This window comes from Vidua chalybeata, chromosome 5, assembly GCF_026979565.1.
Source record: "Vidua chalybeata isolate OUT-0048 chromosome 5, bVidCha1 merged haplotype, whole genome shotgun sequence".
Classification (NCBI taxonomy): Eukaryota; Metazoa; Chordata; class Aves; order Passeriformes; family Viduidae; genus Vidua; species Vidua chalybeata.
This window is the reverse complement of record NC_071534.1, coordinates 51107766-51127140: the sequence shown is the minus strand read 5'-3', so window position 1 is coordinate 51127140 and position 19375 is coordinate 51107766. Positions and strand designations below refer to the sequence as shown.

Here is a 19375-nt window from a genome sequence, read left to right as displayed (position 1 = left end):
GGCACGGGAGACAAACACTAGCATGCAACTTCTTATTGCCAGAATGAAATGAAAACCAGCAGTTTCCTGGGCATTCAGCTGGGGTCTAATGTTTTATTCTGCAGCAAACTTTGAATATGGCAAAGGATCATAGAACTCACACATCTTCATGCCTTTTTTTCCCCCATTGTATATCAACCTTTTAAGACTTGTCACTGGGAATAACTATTCATAGCAAATTCAGTTGCTGGTATATATTTAAAAAAAAAATCTTACATGCAGTTATGTTTTCTTGTACCTGACTTGAATTGCCATAACTATTCTGTTTAAATGTGAACTGCTCAAAGAGTAATGAATACATGTTGAATTGTGGCACGGTCAAAGTGTGAGGTGGGGGTTGCATCTCTAAGTACCTTTATGTAAGTGGATTGAGTCTGCTTTACAGGACAGGACGCAAGTTGTATACACAATAGCCAGTTGCTGGCTATTATTCAAAGAGGTTTTACTTTTAATAGCCTTTTCTCATATTTCTTAATATTTTCAAGGGAGTTCTTTGTTTTATGTTGGCATGTAATTAATGCACTCTTATAAGAGAGTTCTTTTAAAACAATTGAAGCTGCTTTATTTCAATCTTCCCTAAGTATCAAAAGTCAAAATTCCATATTATTTTCTGTCTTCAAGTGTAAAGATCATAAGAGAAGTTCACCTAAACATCATGTCTGCAAAGCAAATACTCATTTCTTTTTAATCTGTTTTTTAAATCTGGGCCTCAGAGTACCAAGGGCTCATTAATGAGCGTTCCAGAGATGGGATAATTCATTAATTCCTGAAGTTTATGCTTCACATCCTTTCCTTACTCAATTTACTGTTGTTCTGCAGATTTTTACTTGTAAACTTCATGATACCTATATCACTGAGTGGGTTGATAAAGGAACTGCATGGATCTGACTTTAAAAAATGGGCCTGAATTCTGATTTTTTTTTCTCAAAGCACTCTCATATCTTCAAAGTGGGTATGAGGATTTGCTTATAAGAATGTGCATTTAATATGCAACTAGTATGTAGGATCTACAGAAGTGTTACTGTGCAGAGAATGGAATGGTTGAAGGCTGAAGGAAGAGGATCTTAGCTCATGAAGTTAGTGAGTTGCTGTAGAAGAGAAGGGAATGTTGAGGGCAAGAGGCTGGTTTTCTTATAGCTGGATGGGCAGTGGAACAGGACAAAACAGAGGAGAACTCAAATTTTATCCTGTGCATTGCATGAAACTTGTGATTCTTGACTTGAATCTGCAATTTCTGTGTATGACCATGAAACATAGTTTTGAGAACTGGTTAATCTATGTATCTGTACAATCTCTTACATGGTTATGTAAGGTTCATCCTAGTCTTAGGAGTCTTGATAAATTTAAAATGGATCAAAATTGAAAGGTAGACTTCAGCATTTCATCTAAAAATTCCCTAAGCTTTGGCAAGAACAGTCTTACATGATTTGAATCTGAGTGTTTCTTGGGAGGCTGGAGAGGGAGTGGAACTACAAGACAAAATGTCTTTAGTGAGAATTTCTGTTCCACGGCAGTAGACAGTGACAAATTTATGGAAAGCCTGTATGCAGCATATTATGTGTTTCTGAAAGTAACTATATGAACAACTGCAATTCCAGAACACAGGTGACTGTTTTGCTGTGTGTGCTGTTGAGTGGGCAGCCAAGGTTTCAGCAGCATTAAGCAGTGAGGTGCAGCTCAGTGAGTGATGCTGTGCAAGTAAACAGGAAGTGACAGTGTTTGATTGGCTCATCAGTGGAAACTCGAGGTTGTGTATGTCAGCTGGTAAATGATCTGCTAGATTGAGATAGCTTGGAATATTATAATCTGTAGCATGCTTGTGGTTATGGTTATGTCATATCTCATGGAAGGCTGAAGTCTTCCATGTGCTGTCCTGAATGGAGTTTGTAGGATTTAAAAATATCTTCATGCTGTGTCTGGTAAAAGAACGTCTCTCTTAATCATGTGCTGTTTGATTAGGCCTTATATGCTATGCTGTTTGCCCACACCTTAATTGTTGGTTTTCTGTGATCTACCATTGAGCAATGTTTTGAAAAGGAGTTGGCCAGCTCTGACTGAACTGGAGGGTTGTGGGAGGTACTGGAAAGGCAAATGAATTTTTATCTGAAGACACTCATTAAAATGTGAGCTGTCTGTAACTGGCTGACTGAGGATTATGAGTGAAGGATCTCTTTACTGGACAACAGCAGACTTAAGTTCAGACAAGCACTTTCATGGCTTAGATTTGTCAAACAGCAGTCCCTTGTTTTGTCCATTTTTTGTTATAACACCACTTAATGATCACTGGTACCTTCTTCACATCAATAAAATATCTTCAGTAAAGATATTGTAACTGACTTGCTGGGCACAGGGCACTTGTCTGTGTACTTACTAGGGCACAGGCAAGACAGGGAATCTGTTATGTTAAATTTTTGGTCTCTTAATTCCTTCAATGTTTCCACATAACACTATGCGTTATGTGGACTTGTCTTCTCTCATGTTTCAGAAGTGATAGGAAATACCTGAAGTGGCTTTACTGTTTCTGAAAAAATTTATTTCTTCCTTCTGCCTTCAAATAAGAAAAAGCAGCATCTCTTATGCAGTAGCTTTATTTCTAATAGCCTAACTTTGTGTATAGGTGGAAAAAAATACTATTTTCTTGGTGTCTATATACGTGGCATTTTTAAATCAGTGGGTAATCATGGGAAATTAATTAAATTAAAAGTAAGCTTTAAGCTTAAAATTCAATACTTGGTAATTGTAGCAAATAATTTCATAAGCAGTAGAACTGGTGAGGCCTCAGTTTTCAGCTGAGTAATTTCTCAATTTGTACAAAATAAAGTTTTATTCATGTGATTGGATATTTAGAAAAGGCTTTCTTTTGTCAGTTCTGTCAAATAAAATGAAGCCTTGCTTTAGTGTTCCTGTCTTTCGAGCAATCAGTTGGTCTTTGGAAAACAATGTCCTGTAAAGAGCATAAAAATTAGAAGATTGTTTCTAGCTGCTTAACTTACTGAAATCTGCCAGCAAACATCTGAAGTTCTGTATGTCTTCTTTCTATGAGAAACTAGTTTAAAATCATGTTGGTAACATCTGAAGCTAGCTTTTTTGCAATACACAATTGTCTTTAAAGTCGAGATTCTTAAGAATTTGCTAAACATATCTTCAGAAGCTGTAGTAGCTTTAAAAATTGAAGTAATCACAGTTTGTCCAAATTTAAAATAAAGTAGTAGTCAAACCCCCAGTGGATGAATGCTGTCACATTTAGACTCATTTGTGAAGATTCTGGAGGCAACCTGGTGTGAAAATAAATTATAAAGCAGTCTGAGAGTTGCAAAATCTGACTGCTGAAAATCTAATTTTGTAGTAAAAATATTGTGGAGTCTTTGAAGAGTATTTTTAGCACACGCATGTGTGTGCATGCTATCAAGACAGTATCATCACACTTCTTGTACAAGATGCAGTAACCATAAGTAGCCTAATACACTGTTTTTAGAGAGGAAAAGCCTAAGAAGACAGATGCATCTATTGTACTTATTCTGTCATCTGGGACCTCATCCTGTAGTCCTTCAGATAAAGGTGTCAGCAGTAAGCAAGAGTAGTCTGCCTTCAGCATCACCAGTCCTTTCTCGCTCCAGTTTCTTCCCATCTCAATCCTTTCCCATCTGTAACTGAAAAGCAATTATAAGTTGACAATTGTGAATGCTTCCTGAGCTTTTTAAAATTTGGTGATGTTAATTTGTGTTCACATTTCTCGCTGTTAGGCCTGAGTTGCACCTATACCATCATACTAGACACCCATGCTTAAGAAGGTTGGCTTACCTGCTCTTCAGGGCTTCTAAATATTGCAGGATTCTGTACCTAATTAAACTCTTCTAAGTTTCGGCAAAAGTGCTAGGAAGTCTTTTTGTCTACTCTAGCAAATGCCTCTGCTACTTAAAATGTTGTAATTGTTAGGGAAGCGTACTTGCATGTTTTTTATGTGGCTTAATTACTTAGGGGTCATTTCAATAGTGGCAGGCTTAGTCAATCTGTTTAAAATTACTTTTGGGAGAGGTTGCAGTGCCTGTCTTCTGTAGGAGTGCATGGTGGAGAAAACATTCCCCCTGGAAGTGGGTTATCTGCCCTTCCTCGCAGGAAGGGAACATACTGTTCCCACATGACAGGAGACTCCACAATGCCAAGAAAAAAAAGCTACATTTTTTTTCTTGAAACAGGACCATTGTGCAGAAGGAAAATTAAACTGCCAGAAAGAGCAAGTAGAGCTTGCTTGTGTAGGGCACCGAAATTTTCCCTTGAGAAAGGGATGGAAGTTCTGGTGCCTTGTCCCTGCAGCAGGTTTTATGTTTCTGTATTGAATGATGAGATAAAATGCATAGCTGTACTGAGCACTACAGAAACATTTTTGGAAGCTCCATGTATTTATGACACTAAAGATAAGGCAATTGCAAAACAACAGGGAGTTATTATCACTGTCTAATTACAATTGCATTTGCATTGAATTACATTAAGTACCAACATTTTAAAGTGTAATTGCTAAAACCTAAGCTTATTTTAGAAGAACACCTAAGATTTCAAGTGCTGTCTCTGCTTGATTAGTCAGTGCTATATTTTGGTTGTTTTTTTCCTTCAGAATATTTGGCATCTGGAGAAAAAAATGTCAGTCACTGAATTCTATCTAATTGCCTAATTTTCTGTGAATGAAGGTCAATTTTCTATAGAGCATGGTCTCACTTCTGCTTCTTGTCTTTCTCATTCACAAGTCTTAATGATATTGTTTCTGTATGTTCTTTCCTGACTCAGCTAATGCTAGGCTATTAGAGATTGCTTTGGTACTGAAGCTTCCTGCTGTTCTGGTCAAGATTAAAGTTATGCCTTACTAAGCATTTCTACAGTGAAATGGTACTTGATAGCATGTCTGTGTTCCTGAAGCCTGCTCTCTGAGCAAAACTTACATCTGTTGTAGTGTCAGAGAATAGCAACAGCTCTTCATTCTTGAACAGTCACACTAGAAGCAAGCTGTGGGCTGTCTTCCTGGTCTTGTATCAAAGAACAAATGTGTTACCCAGGAGCACCCAGCATCATCTGGTCAGGCTGTTGGCTTAGCTGTTGTGAAGTCAACATGTTGGCTTAACTATAATGAAGATTTCCACCATAGCATGTCTTAAAAATACCTGCCATAGGTATCTTCTCACCAGCTCTATTATTGATTAGGACAATGTTTCCAGATACCTGTTTTATGGAAAAGAGATGTACTGATTTCTATTCTTGCAGGGTTTGGATTGCACACGACTATTCACCATAGCTTGCTTTTTTCCCCCCAGAAATGTAAAAGTAGCTAATTGAGCCGAAAGTCCTCAGACTGACTTGATGAAGAAGCTACGGCCATTGTATGTATAAACATGGGTTTTTTCAAGAGGTTACTGTGCTTTAAAGCAACTGCTACTATTTGCATTCTTGCATTACAGGACAAAGTAATGTCTTTTTTTTTTTAATCTTTTTTTCCTGGTTTTATTTGTAAGATACTTTCAGGGCTTGGGAAGGATAACTTGAGAAAAGCCAGCCTGTCGTGTGATTAACTTCTGTGTGTATGCATGGTTGTGCCCCTTTATGGGAAAAAGCCCATCACTCTCAGTAGTGCTGTCAACATGTAACACATAACAATACTGCACCATTAGAGAAATACATGAAACCTTTGTACAAGCACCAAAACAGGAGTTATTAAGTACAGAAGTGATTTTGTAGCCCTTAAATCTAACTGGACAGAACCCTGAGCAAATAAACTCTAGGCTTTTAATTACCCTTTTTGTGAGCAAGAGCTTGGCCTGGAAGACTTAAAGAGGTCGCATCCAACCAAAGTCATTTTATGAGCCTTTGATCTTTGCATCACAACCTCTTGTCAGCTGTATGTAAACACTGGAAAAAACTATTCAAATGGGTCTTGCTTTCTGTTCTGCTGTATACTGAGGTGGCTGAATGTCTTGCAGCTTTAATCTTGCTGCCACTCTTTGTTGTGACTTTTGGCCCACTATGTTTTAATGTCTGTCAGCCATAAGCCATGCATTGTAATGATTCTTTTTTGTAATGAGATGTGCCACCATCTGGGTTGGCTTGCTTCACTGTTTTTTGAGAAATACTTGAGTTACAGCAAGTCATTAATTTGACAGGCCACTGCAGCAAATGTTCACACCAGAAGCCGATCAAAGTGCACATCTATCTGCTGCCCAGTCGGAAACTGTCAGTGGCTGTTGTGATCACATTCTGCAAATGAGTGATGACTGGTTGTGGCTAAGTTTTGCAGGCAGAAGGTGTTTTCATGAGCCTTTTGTTGATACCGCATATCCTGCAGTATGGGTCAGAGGGTAGGACCAGCTCTTCCAGTGAGACAGCCAGTGTACAGCTGACAACACAGACTTGCTGCTTCATAGCTCATCAGCTTGAAGGGTGTGACAGGTTCCTGGAATCAATGGTATGTCCTCCAGCTGGCAGTTGACTGTGGAAAAAGTAGAGGGAGCTGAGCAGGGTTGGTTTTCACCTCCATGGCCCATCAGTTTTTGGTGGACTAGCTTATTTCTTTCCCCCTATCTTTTCTGGATATACAGCTATATAAAAAGGACAAGGTCCTCACCAAAGCTCTTAAAAAAAGCAGTAGTGACAACTTCAAAATCCTCCTCCTGAAAATACAGTAGTAACAAAGTAAACCTACTACACGTCAGAAAAAAATACAATCATTATGTTGAATCAATGATCTGACCTACTCTGAAGAAATATTTGCATATAAAAGAACCCATACTTTTAAATTCAAGATTATTTTCAAGAATGCTGTGAGAAAATGAAACAATTAGCTACATTAATTGGCTTCAAAATAGACAGTAATTACTCAGTAAATGCAGTAGAATATTCAGATATATTTGTGTAAATGTTCTCAGATGCTACAATTATGCAATTCAAATTTGAACTTTTTAAATTGAATTTATGTGGCTAGAATTTGTATTGAATAGCAGTAGATGAAGTTTTATTTTCTCAAGTTTTAAATTTCACCATGAGTGTGTGTAAATTTCCAAATGGTGTGGATCATTACTTTTACTGTCTTTGTTCCAGAAGCTGAGTAGCAGAAAACTTGGCACCACTGCTCTACATAATGAAAATGAACAGGGGATGAAGTAAAAGGAGTTGGATTTGATTGTCCTCCTCCCCCTGCCCCCCAAAATATACTTTCTATTTTTTTCCTTTATTGCCCTTTAATACAAAAACCTGAGTGGTATGACAGCAGATTTTTGTAACTTTATATTCTAATATGCAAAAGCCTAATTTCAGCTTGTCAACGCTAGGAATTTGTACAGTGCTAATGAGTAAGTTGAAATGCAGTTGAACTCTAAACTTGGTAGCCCTCAAAACAAAACCTACTTTAGATTCAGTGAAATTGTTTTCTATCTTCTAAATCAAGCTCTACTCACAGAGTAACCAAGTATATATTAAATATATTATTATTATTATGCAGAATAAGGACACACACTCTGTGTAATAATCTTCTTTGTACTCATGAGGTAGGCGTTGGTTCAAGGTTTTACAAGCAGTTGTCAAGTTACGACAGTTACTGGTTTACCCAGATACTCCAGTTGGTGCTTTTGCTGTTAGATATGCTAATAAGCAATGCATAGGGAGCCATGTCTTGACACAGGTTACTGTCTCCTGTTCCTTGAATTTAAGTTGTATAATTCCTGCCAAGACCACCCACTTCTGTGAGAAGTCCTGTTGGGTAGAGGTTAGTGAAAATGGACTTGTCTTGGAGTATTGAGAAGGTTTCTTGCAGGGGTAGAGAGATAGTTGCTGTGTTTAAATGTGAACTGTAGAATGGCCCATTTTGCTCCAGTGTGTTGTCTTGTGTCTATAAGGTTATCAATTTAACAAGTAGACAATATTGGAGAAATGAGTGGGAGAGGCTGTTAGAGAAGCAAAGGTTTTGAACAAAATCTGCGTAGCTGTGTCCTAAATCAGGTCATTGCCTGTTTCCAACATAGAGGGGAAAATGGCATCTCTTAGATGGTATTTAGTTGCAGATATAACTGTTCTGTTGTGGTAGTATGGGTAATTCTTAGGTACCTTTTTACTTTTCTGACAAGTGCAGTTATGGTTAAATTACTCATATTATTCTGCGGATTATAGGGAGAGAAGTTTTACTCCACACTTAGTTGTAGAGCATTTGAGGAAGCAACTACAAAGCACTCTTTTCATCAGCTAATCATGCTTTAACTTCTTCTTTAGGTTACCAGCAAGATTATTAGTCAGTCTGACAACTTCTGACGAGGTGGCTGCAAAGAGAAACAGAAATATATCTTGGCTTGTGAAAGTTGGCATCACAGTGCTTGGGCAAAGGTTATATAGGCTTCCCTAAGTTGTAGCTGTCAGTCTGGCTATATTATGTTGACTCGATTTTAACAAAACTGAAGTTTTTTGATAAAAAAAATCCACTGAAATTTAGGCTATTCTTTTGAGGTTTTAAGCCATTTGAAAAGTATGGCCATGGTGACAACGATATTTAATAGATAATCTTGCAATGCAAGAAGACGTGCCTACATTCTAGATGTCTGCTGTTTCAGCAAGTAGTCAGTGTTGATGAAGGCAACCTTGTGGAGCAGGTGGGGAAAACCTAAGACGGAGCCCAGTACTCAGATTAGGTATAAGTAATCCAGAAAGGTCTTGGAACTATAACAGATCTAAAATAACATCTGCCTAATATTTCATAGTGATAAAGGAAATGCAGCTTTTTGACTGATAGTGAAATAAGTAGAGAGCACAGCAGAAAACTACTATTGTGACCCTATGCCCTATGTTCAAAGGGCTAACAAACTGGATTCATATATCGTCTTACCCCTATGCAAAGAAGGACATAGTAGGACTAGTTAATATCCATGTAAAAGTGACAAGGATAATGTGTAGTATGATTTTTTTTTCTTGGTACAAGAATGACATAAAAACTAGTGTAGCTTCTTAAACTTCCTAAAGAGAGCGTAGAGGCCAATGAAGCAAATATCTATAAAAGGATGTGCAGCATAAAGGAACAAATATGAAGCCATCAACACCATCTCTTAGCATAAGAGTAAGGAGGGACAATCAACTAAAACTAGCAGGTGGCAAAAGTCGAGATAAAAGGAGCTAATTATTCACGGAGTGCATAAGAAAACTGTGAAACACCATCCTGTCCGGTGTTATCATGCTCAGAATTTCACATGGGTCTGAAGAGTGAATAGACAAATTCGCAAAGGAAAAATGCAGTATTGTGCTGCTGGCTTGGGGAGTTTTGAGCTCCAACCTGGCAGTTCCTGGGAATATGCTTCCATAGTTGTAATGGTATATTCTTGTATTCTTACCTTCTTTTGGCATCTGGTGCTGCTGAAGCATAGATCCTGGGCTAGATAGCCTCTGGTCTGGCCCATTACAGATCATTTAAGCTCTATGTCCTTAATGACTTGGCTGCTAAATAAATATTCTTTGAGGGCTTCCATTTTCCTTTCCTTATGGGACTCGTAAGGTAAGACACACATATATTAGAAAATATGCTCAAGAATGTTCTAGTGACTGAAGCAAACTGGTGTGGAATAATCTTCATCTCTTACTAAAACCTCTCAGTTTGAAAACAGGACAGTTTCTCTTTGCCAGCTGAGAATGAGCCTAAGTCATGTGAATTCTCAAACCGTGCCCCGGAATTTTTGGAGTTCACCAGTTGGCATAGGTTAAAATTGTGCCAGAGACCACTTAAGCAATTAAGCAATGTCTTCCAGCTGCATTGCAGTAGCCAGGAGTGTGTCCAGGCACTGTGCAATTTACAGTTTCATCTTGAGTATTGTGTTTGTTTTCAGTTCGAAGTACTAAACAGACATTTCCTTGCACAGTAGGGCTGCTCTATGTGACCACCATAGTTACTGATCTGCTTCTTACAGGCAAAATTTCTTTGCTGTTTTTCATGAAGAAGAATGAGAAGTTCATTTGGGTTCTTGAGGTGTCTAAATCTTGCATTGAAGTGAAAATCTAAAGCACAGGAATGATTTGGGGTCATTTGAACCTTATGGTATTAACTACCTGGGAAATCAGCAAAGTTGCTGCCTAGAACAAGGAGCAAAACTAAGAGATGCTTTGGGAAAGGATCAATTATAGAATTTATGATTTTTTTTCCTTAAAAGTAATAGCTATGTCTTCTTTTTAGACGATGTCTTCAGCAGTTGTTCAGATATACGCAGCAGATCGCAATGCCATGTGGTCAAAGAAGTGCTGTGGTGTAGCTTGCCTTGTAAAGGACAATCCACAGAGATCATATTTTATCAGAATATTTGACATTAAGGTAAGCATATTTTTTCTTTTTCAGAGCCTTTAAGTTCAATTGTATTCATTCTCCATTTTGAATTCAATGAGTATAAGTTGTAGCTACACATTCATAGAAATTCTTGAATTGTTGTGCTTTAACCTGTGCAGTTGCAGTTGTTATCAATAGGCAATTACAACTTTTTCAGGTACTCTAAATTTAAACAATTTCATATATGTCATCTTTAATGGATGAAATAAATATAAATTATTCTTACGACTTTCAAAAGCTCTCCTCTACAGGTCTGATTAGTCACATTAGTGGAAATCAGTAGTGTCACTGATCTGGATAGCTATCAAGGTGTCACAACTTTGGATGGTTTGAAGAAATAGATGCTGTCTTATGTATGGGTGGAAACAATCTTTTTGGCCAGTGTGGTGCATGTGAAAACTGCAGGACAAACAACTTGTGTGATCTGACTTTCTGGGGGGGGGGTGGGGTGGGTGGCTTTTTCTTTCATTCCCCCTCCACAAAAAATAAACTTATACTGAAGATCTTTGTCCTGTTATAATACTGTACTCAAGAGAGTGGGAAATGAGAGACAAAGTGTCCAAATGTGTTTTCATAACAAAAATGATGGTGAGAAACCTAGAGTCCTACTGATTGTGCTGAGACTTTGGAAAGTTTCCCATTATCTCTGCAGCCAGGCAACAGCTCCTTATCTGTCAGCATTCAGTGCTTCAAGTCTCTCAGATTTGTTCAGGATTGCCAGTTGGCACTTGGATTTGACTTTGTGATTTGGTCATTTGGTTGTTAAGACTCTGTCAGAAACCTCTTCCTTGGGTGCTGAACTATGTCATTTAAATACATGAGACTTTCTAAAAAGATGAGATTTTTGTTCTCTTTAGTTAACTGTTTTCAAGTCAAGCCTGAGATAAGAACAGGAGACTGGAAGTACTGGTGTACTTTGATTTTGATTGAGCTTATCCATTGGGTTAATAGCAAGGCAGATGTTTAATGCTATGCTGTGTCCAATTCTTAATAGGTTATATTGTAAAAGAAGTTAAACTCTGCCATTTCATCTGAAGTTTTATAGTCTTCTTTTTTATTTGTTTTCTTCTTTTCAGGATGGGAAATTATTGTGGGAGCAGGAGCTGTACAATAACTTTGTATATAATAGTCCTAGAGGATATTTTCATACCTTTGCTGGAGATGTGAGTCTCAATGTCTTTGAATACCTATTTTAAAATACCTTTGGTTTGAACAGTATTTTCTTTTAATGTAACTGAAGTTATTAATTAATTCTGTTATTTATTTGTAAAAGCTTATTTATTAAAGGAATTTTTGTGGTATCTCAACTAGAAAATTTAATATATAGCACAGAAGCATAAAATGTGGTTCTTTATTTTCAACTTTCTTTAATGAAATTGCATTTTGACTTGCAGATGATATTTATGACATATCATGTATTCTTAAAGCACAAATTTTTCTTTCCCCTCCCCTCTGTGATTTGAAGCTGCAAGATTTTGCTCATATCTGTAAGCCGTGATGTTTAGAAACTTGATTAGTAGACAGACATTCCTAAGATACAATGTTTCACTAAGACTTGGTTCCTAATTTGCAGTGATTTTTTTCTTGTTATACCTTTATAAAGGTGCAAGAAATATTTAAGGTGTAAGAATATTTAAGAAAGTCTTTAAAATATTTTCTTAGTCATGGAGGGGGAAATATTTATGTTTTTCAGACATGTCAAGTTGGTCTTAATTTTGCTAATGAAGAAGAAGCTAAACTATTCCGCAAAACAGTAACAGAATTACTTGGACGACGGCAGAGAAAATCTGGTAAATATTCAAATGAATCTTAAATTCAGGCTTGTTTATGTTAGTTGAGGGGGGGGATAGGAAGCTACTGCTATGTCTGAAAGCCACTGGAGGCACTACTGCCATATTTATATTTTGAAATAATTATGCTGTAAAACTGCTTCTTTCTCTAGTGTGCAGAACTTAGTACTTTCCTGAAACAACTCACCTTGGTGTTCTGTTCTATGAGTGTAAGCTGAGACCTCGAGGTTGTGATTTGAAAATACAGATTGAGGGAAACAAAATTTGTAAGCTGACATTGAGAAAACTAGAAATCTTTTTCTAAGTTGTTTTCATATTTGAATAAACCCTCTTTTAGCCCTGGGCTGTTTATAACTGATTTGTTAAATTCTGCCCAAGTGGGTTGTAACAAAAATTTTACCATCTGGCATGTTCAGTAGTTCATGAATTTTTGGCATTGATCCAGCAGTTAATAGAGAAATATCTTTTATTCAGAACTAGTGATCTTGGCTCAGGCCAAGAACAGAAGACATAATGTGCCTATACTATCCTTAGGAGCACAGGACAGCCAGTGAAGCACAGCATGCTTTTTGCCAGCTGCAAGATGCCTTGGGAACGTGGTTACTGCTTTAAAGGCAGCTCAGGCTTCCTACAGATCTTGTCTTGGTCATTTTCCAGGGATCCCATAAACAACTTTTCTGTCTTGACAGCCATATGTCTGTGAAGGATAAAGTAATACAGAATACAAGCTTGGAACAAGTAGATGTGTTCAGGCTTGCTGTAAGATGCAGTGTGGACTTGTGTGCAAGCTACAGGATGCGTTTTTGTAATACGTTCTGGAATCGCTCTAGCAATGCAGTGTAGGCTTCTGTAGAAGGAGGAAGCCTTCATCCTGGAGAGCTGCCCTTGCAAGTGCTCTTGCAAATGTGCATTGTCTATATGTATTCACTTGGATTTCACCAAGGCATGGTGACTCAGGAGCAGAGCACTTACTCCAGGAGCTTAAATGACTTCTTTAAGATTCCCTCAGCTCAGAATAAGGTCGTAAGGTTTCATGAGAAGAAGTGTGATCATTAAGAAGTAGCAATTGTAAAGTTTCTCATGCTCACATTGCAAAAGCAATTTTGCATCTACTGTTCCTGAAGTTTCACTCTATTACATCTGAAATGCGATGCTACAATGCACAGACATGACGTGGGAAGAAGTATGTTTGCATTATTAGCCATAGCAAACTTTGTTTGAAAATAGTGGTTTAGTCAAACCTTCTGTTCACAGAGTTTTTCTTCCACGTAGTGATTTTTTTTTCATAGGACCAGAGTAAGTTTTTCTTGTTTACTCTCTGAACTAATACCTCTGTTTTTATGCTAAAGCTCATGTTACTTTGTATATTATTTTAACAAACAACTCCCCCTCCCCAAACACTTGCAACTTCAAGACATCTTTTATTTAAAAAAGAAAATTAAATGAAAAACAAAAAATAACCCTCAAAACAAATCACTTCAGGTTTTTACTTGTTAAGAGCTGCAAACCAAGAATTTAAAACAGTTACGAGATTCCTTAGTCAAGCCACCAGATGGAGTTCTATATTTGTCCTTGTGACTATTTAATTGTGCTTCTAAAATAACAAACTTTGCACTGTTCAAATGAAAGCTGATTTGCTGTTGGTGTTTGTTTTTATTTATTTATAAATGCTTATAAGAAATGTGTATTAGTTTACATATAGATTTATATATAGATACAAATGATACAAGAGTTGTATATCATTTATAATATTTATACATATTAATTTCTCAATCACAGAGGTAACAGTCTGATAATTTTAATGCTTTTCTGTTTTAACGGGATTTTTACTTTCATACCTTCCAAACTATGTTTCATTTCATAGCAGTGCCACTTGAGATGCTTTAAACTCAACTAAGTACTCCATGTGATTATTTAGCTGCCTATTATGCCATTCAGGGCTTGCTAGACTTCTCCAGGCATCTTAGGGAAAACTAATGTTGTTGAAAGGTAGCAGTAACAGCAGTTCTGGCTCACAATGCAATGGCTTGGTGCTGAGGTTAGTACACAAAATACTGTCTGACAGCCAAGAGAAGACACAACAGTGTTCTGCTCTTCCTCACTCAGCATGAAATGCACTCCAGTATACAGACAACCCCTGAGTAAGTGCATCTGGAGTTCCAGAGAGGTGAAAGCTTGACTCCAAACAGAATGTACAAAAGCTTGCAAATGTACAAAATACCAAGTAGAGAATAGATGAGGGACAAAGGTAGAGAAAGAATTCTTGATCTGTTGTGTCTTAATCTTTGTAATAGTGCAGAGTTTCATCTAACTAAACTCTGTTTCGGGTTTGCCTTTTTGCTTTGGGGTTTGAGGTTTTTGGTTTTGGGTTGGTTTTTTTTTTTTAGTCAAATAAATTCTTAACCAGAGATTAGAAAGAAATTTCCATAATTCATTAGTCTGTAGATTTACTTAAATAATCTCTTAATTTAATTCTTAAACCAATCCCAAACAGTTCCCCCAGTAAACAGGGTGAACACAGTGTGTCTCTTCTCAGTGCTTGTCACTGTAGTACACTCTCACTTCGGGCACATAGATACTATTAGTTTTTATTTTTATTATCTTGTCTTGGAAATGTTAATGTGTGTACACACACAAGTGCCTTCTCCACATGCTGAGCACTCATCCCTAAAAGGGAAACAGACACTTGTTCTTAACTGCAAATAGTTCTTTCTGAAGTAGGAGGCTTCTTGACTAATTTTTATGTACTGCTTGTAGCTCATGTGTGGGAGCTCTGTTAACCTTCCATGAAAGTGCTTTTTTCCTTCACAAGCTTTTACCTCCTGAGTACCTTCATAATGGATTTCATAAGTTTCAAGGTAGATACTTCATATAGAGAAGGATTTTTTAATTTGCTTTGGTTTTTTTTCTTTCATCTTTGGTCACAGCTTTTGTTTTTGCTGCCTGGGTGACAAGGGCATCTCTAACCTGCTTGGCTTGCATTGGATTCAAGTCTTGGCAGAGATTATTCTAATTTTCAGGAATGCTCATTGAAGGGAGCTGTGTTTTTTGTACATAGGCAGCTGCTGATATTCATCTGTTTTAGATCAGTAGACATGTTCATCTTCAAAAACTGGAAAATCTGCCACTCTTGTCAGATCATCTGCACTTCAAGAGCAAAAGTTCATGCTTCCTTGTCAGCAGTGGTAACCACAGGAAAACAGAGCTAGTCTCTTTGGGCAACAAATTAATCTAGCCAGTAAAAATTACAGGAAGTGTATATAATGTTTTGGGTTGTTTCCCACTATTTTTTCTCTTGAACTATTTATTATTATGAAATTTGTAAAGGATTCCCATGATTTGACTCAAGGCCACCTAACGCTTCCTATGAATACTTCTTGTTTTTGCCATCTTCCCATCCTGTGACAGATGACTTGCAACCAGTCCTGCACTCTCCCTTGCTGTCTCTGAGTTGCTGACTAGAACTCTGATTATGGTCCAAAGATTGAGTTGGAGGTTGATTTTTTTTTTTTTTTTTTTTTTTTTTTTTTTTTTTTTTTTTTTTTTTTAAATTTATTTTTAGGGGACAGTACAAGATATGGTTGCTTAAGCTGAATGTTGTAGGAAGAGAGAGCACAGTACTTAGCCAAAGAGCCATTTTTTTTTTCCTCACCTCAGACCTAATACCTTATGCTGAGGCACCCTTGCAGAGGTTCTCCAGCTCTATGCCTGAAACTAACCTGCTATGACCTAAAAATCAATTGTCTTTGGAAGGCTTGTCCATCAAAAGTTGACTCTCAATGGGTTTTGGTCACCTTCCCATGAAGGTTTGATGATCTTGACAGATTCCTTTATTCCTACCTGAAGATCAGCAGCCTTGCATACTTAGGATTGTATATTTTTGGGATTTTAAGTATTCCTAGGACAAGGTAAGCATCATCTGTGGAGGTACCCTCTCCCTTCTTATGTTTGTGAGTCTGGACGAATATAACAAGTTAACAGTTTTTCTGGGTCTTTCTGGAAAGTAAAGTGCCTATTACAAATTCTTATTATACAACTCTTGGGAGCCCCTGTTAGACTACAGATACTCTAGATCCTTACAGAGCTGTGGCTTTTGTTGTAGTGAGATGATAAACTGCTTGCCTTTATGGGTGCTGCTAAATCCAAATTTCTTAAGAGTGTGTGTATAGATACATAAATAGTGTAAATATGTACCAGGGGCTGGATAGGAATTAATAGTAAGTGAGGGAAATCTCCTTTAAAGGGGAACTTATTACTACAGGCTGAGAATATTGAGATGTAAAAACTTTACATTTTAAATCATCAAGCTAGATTCTTCATAGTCTGTGAAACACTGGTGCTGTGAATAGAATATTGTATCAGTATCAAGGACATTCTAGTTCTTTCTATATTGTTCCGTTACCTGTTGGATAACATGGGTGAAGTGATATCCTTGCGCGTCCTATTTTTTAGGCATAAAGCAAAACTTATTTAAATTTTAGGTTCTTACTTAAAACTTATTTAAATTTTAGGGAATAATACTCATATACTTTTATACTTATATACTTTTACAAAGTGCTAGTTACATTTTAGATAAAAATGAAAGAACAGTTTCTTTCAGTGGACATCAGAAAGCATAATGCTTCAAAAATCTTACTTAAGTTGTATTTAAAACACATAACTTTTTGAATATTTCACTCTAATTTATAGTTGAAATGTCTGAAACTAAGTCAGTAGCTATTGCCTTATGCTCCTGCTCAGTTTGCACACTTGAAATCAGTGCTTATTATCTAAGATTGGGGTTTTTTTGTTCTGTAATAATTTTTTTCAAATGCACAAGTGGACTTTAAGGATATTAATAGATTCCAAGTTTGAGTCAAGGTCACTGAAAACTTTATTAGACACTAAAATTTGAAATCATTTTTCCTGTGATACCTATGATTAAATGGCTCTTTTTCTTTTTCAACAGAAAAAAGACGAGACCCACCAAATGGTAAGCTTTTTGTATGAATCACTGCATTTTATTTTTTCCTTCTGCTGTCATTTGCTCTTTATGTATAGCTTTGTTTCAGATTTGTTCAGGATAGTCATGTAGTGACAAAAGCAGTACACTGGAGGTTACAGTATTCTTTTTGTCTCTGTTCTTTGGTATTTGTTGTGGCTTGAAAACTTTGTGGCTTAGCTGGCATTTGTAAAGAATGTTTCTGGAGAAGCATGTTTTGATGCAAGTAGGAGAAAGGGCCCTTCAGCTTAAACTGAGAAAACTTTGTAGCATGCACTTGCTGATTGATCTTCAGAATATGCATGTATAGGATCACAGTACAAAGTTAGTCCATTTGTTTTAATGACAGGCATAATATTGATGGATTTAATATAATATTTTAATTTCAGCATATCTGGCTAACCATATAACATAGTCTTTTGTGTTTATATCATATGTTTGTCAATATTAAAGTCCTTTTGAATGAAGAATTATTTGAATCTCCTTGCCCCTCAGGAACATGTCTCACTAGCATGAAGATACAGATTCCTCAGGAGATCTTACTAAATGGATGGAAAGAATCAAACTGTGTATCAGTCTGATACAGAACTTTTTTACCCTCCATTCTAAAATCATGAAAAAGCCACATCAATGAATATCAAGTTTGGTGGTTTTGATTTCTGAATTCACACTGAAATTACAAAGGGATTTCTCCTGTCGTATTTCTGTCGGTGATCCAGATCATATAGGTCATAGCATGTATCTATGAGTTTGCTGCTTGAGCAAGGGTAGAGTCAATTGCTCTTCTGAAATCTGCTTATGGTTTGAGGTGGTAACCTTAAAATTTGTTCTAGCCAAGTCAAATTCAAGCATTTCTCTGTAGGTCACCAAAATAGGTAATTCATAACTAAGACTGATTTATGGGGACTAATGATTCCTTTTATATACCCAGATAAAACCTCCCTCATATGGAATACTTCTCAAAAATTGCTTTTTCTTTTTTCATAAACGTTACGTTTTGAGGAAATTCAGGCAATCATCAGTTTAAGTCAGGCATTTTTAGTATAGATTAAACTTTGACTGGGCTGTTAAGTTTTGAAACACTCACAGTAATACCATGTTTGATGGTCTTGCCAGCTTTTCTGAGCTTTCAAAAGGTTTTAACTGCTCTGCTTATTACTTACACAGCACATCCCTGATGCAGAGCAAATGGGAATTACAGCAGCAGTGGTGATCATGTAGTAACACCTCCGCAAAAAATATTTAGCTTTTGTCTCTGTTATAACACAAACAATGTATTGGTCTAGTTTGCTATCCTTGAATAGAGCAAGATTTAAGAAAACTAAGCCTGCAAAAATTTTTTTGCTTAAAATACTCTACATAACTTGTGCTGTAAGACCTTGGGAACAATATTTTTCTGAGAAAAATTCTCTCATACTAAACTTGCAGTCATTATCCCTATGCTGAATTTATCCTGAGTGTTCTGTAGAAGACATAGCATTTATGCTCAGTGTTTCAGAGTTACAATCACTTCAGGTTATATACAAGTTTCAGATCTGCTTTTTAATAAACTGTTTCCTTGGGACATGCACATACTATTTCAAAATCTGTCAAAACCTTTTCTCTTCCTGATTTTATCAAATTCTGTAATGCCTGGCTTCTCTGCTGGTGAGAAGTTGTGTGGTCATGTCCTCAGTAGTCACAGATAAGATGTGGTCAAGGCATGGATTATAGCCTCAGGTTGTTACACCCTACACAGACTTCACATTTCAGTATTTGGAATTAAGACTAGAGCAGATACATACTATCAGCATGTAACTGTATGAAAAAAAAAAAAAACCCACCTATTGTAATAACTGCTTGGTTTTATTTTTATATGCAGTTTCTTTTCAGAAATTCTGTTGGGGAGAAAAGATGAAACACCTGCTTTTTTTGTGCTGGGTATTAATGCATTATTAGCTCTAAAACTGAAAAATGAGAACAGTCACATTTCTGTACTCACATGACCCATGGTTGAAATACTGAGAGGAATTTTGTTTCACTGGGGCTTGTTAGTCTGGATTTTCTGCATACATTGAAGCTGCATGGAAAAAGCACTTGGTGTATGACATTTTCAATGATAGGGATTTAAGGTTTGGTGGGGTTTTTTTGGTAGAATTGAAGGATTAAACTCAAATTGGCATTAACAGTTATGTAAAATGTATTAGTCTGTAATTTCCTGGGATTTGTGTTCTACTCATTTGTAATTGCTAGCTC

The 19375-nt window shown here is 36.8% G+C and overlaps 1 protein-coding gene across 1 annotated transcript in view; it reads left to right on the top strand.

The window, feature by feature from the left end:
* WASL (WASP like actin nucleation promoting factor) overlaps positions 1–19375 on the top strand; it is a 50573-nt gene that overhangs the window by 15499 nt on the left and 15699 nt on the right. Inside the window, exons 2-5 of the mRNA XM_053943320.1 lie at positions 10223–10357; positions 11446–11532; positions 12063–12159; positions 17108–17131. Of these exons, the coding sequence (XP_053799295.1) occupies positions 10223–10357; positions 11446–11532; positions 12063–12159; positions 17108–17131 (343 nt within the window). The remainder of the gene's footprint in view (positions 1–10222; positions 10358–11445; positions 11533–12062; positions 12160–17107; positions 17132–19375) is intronic.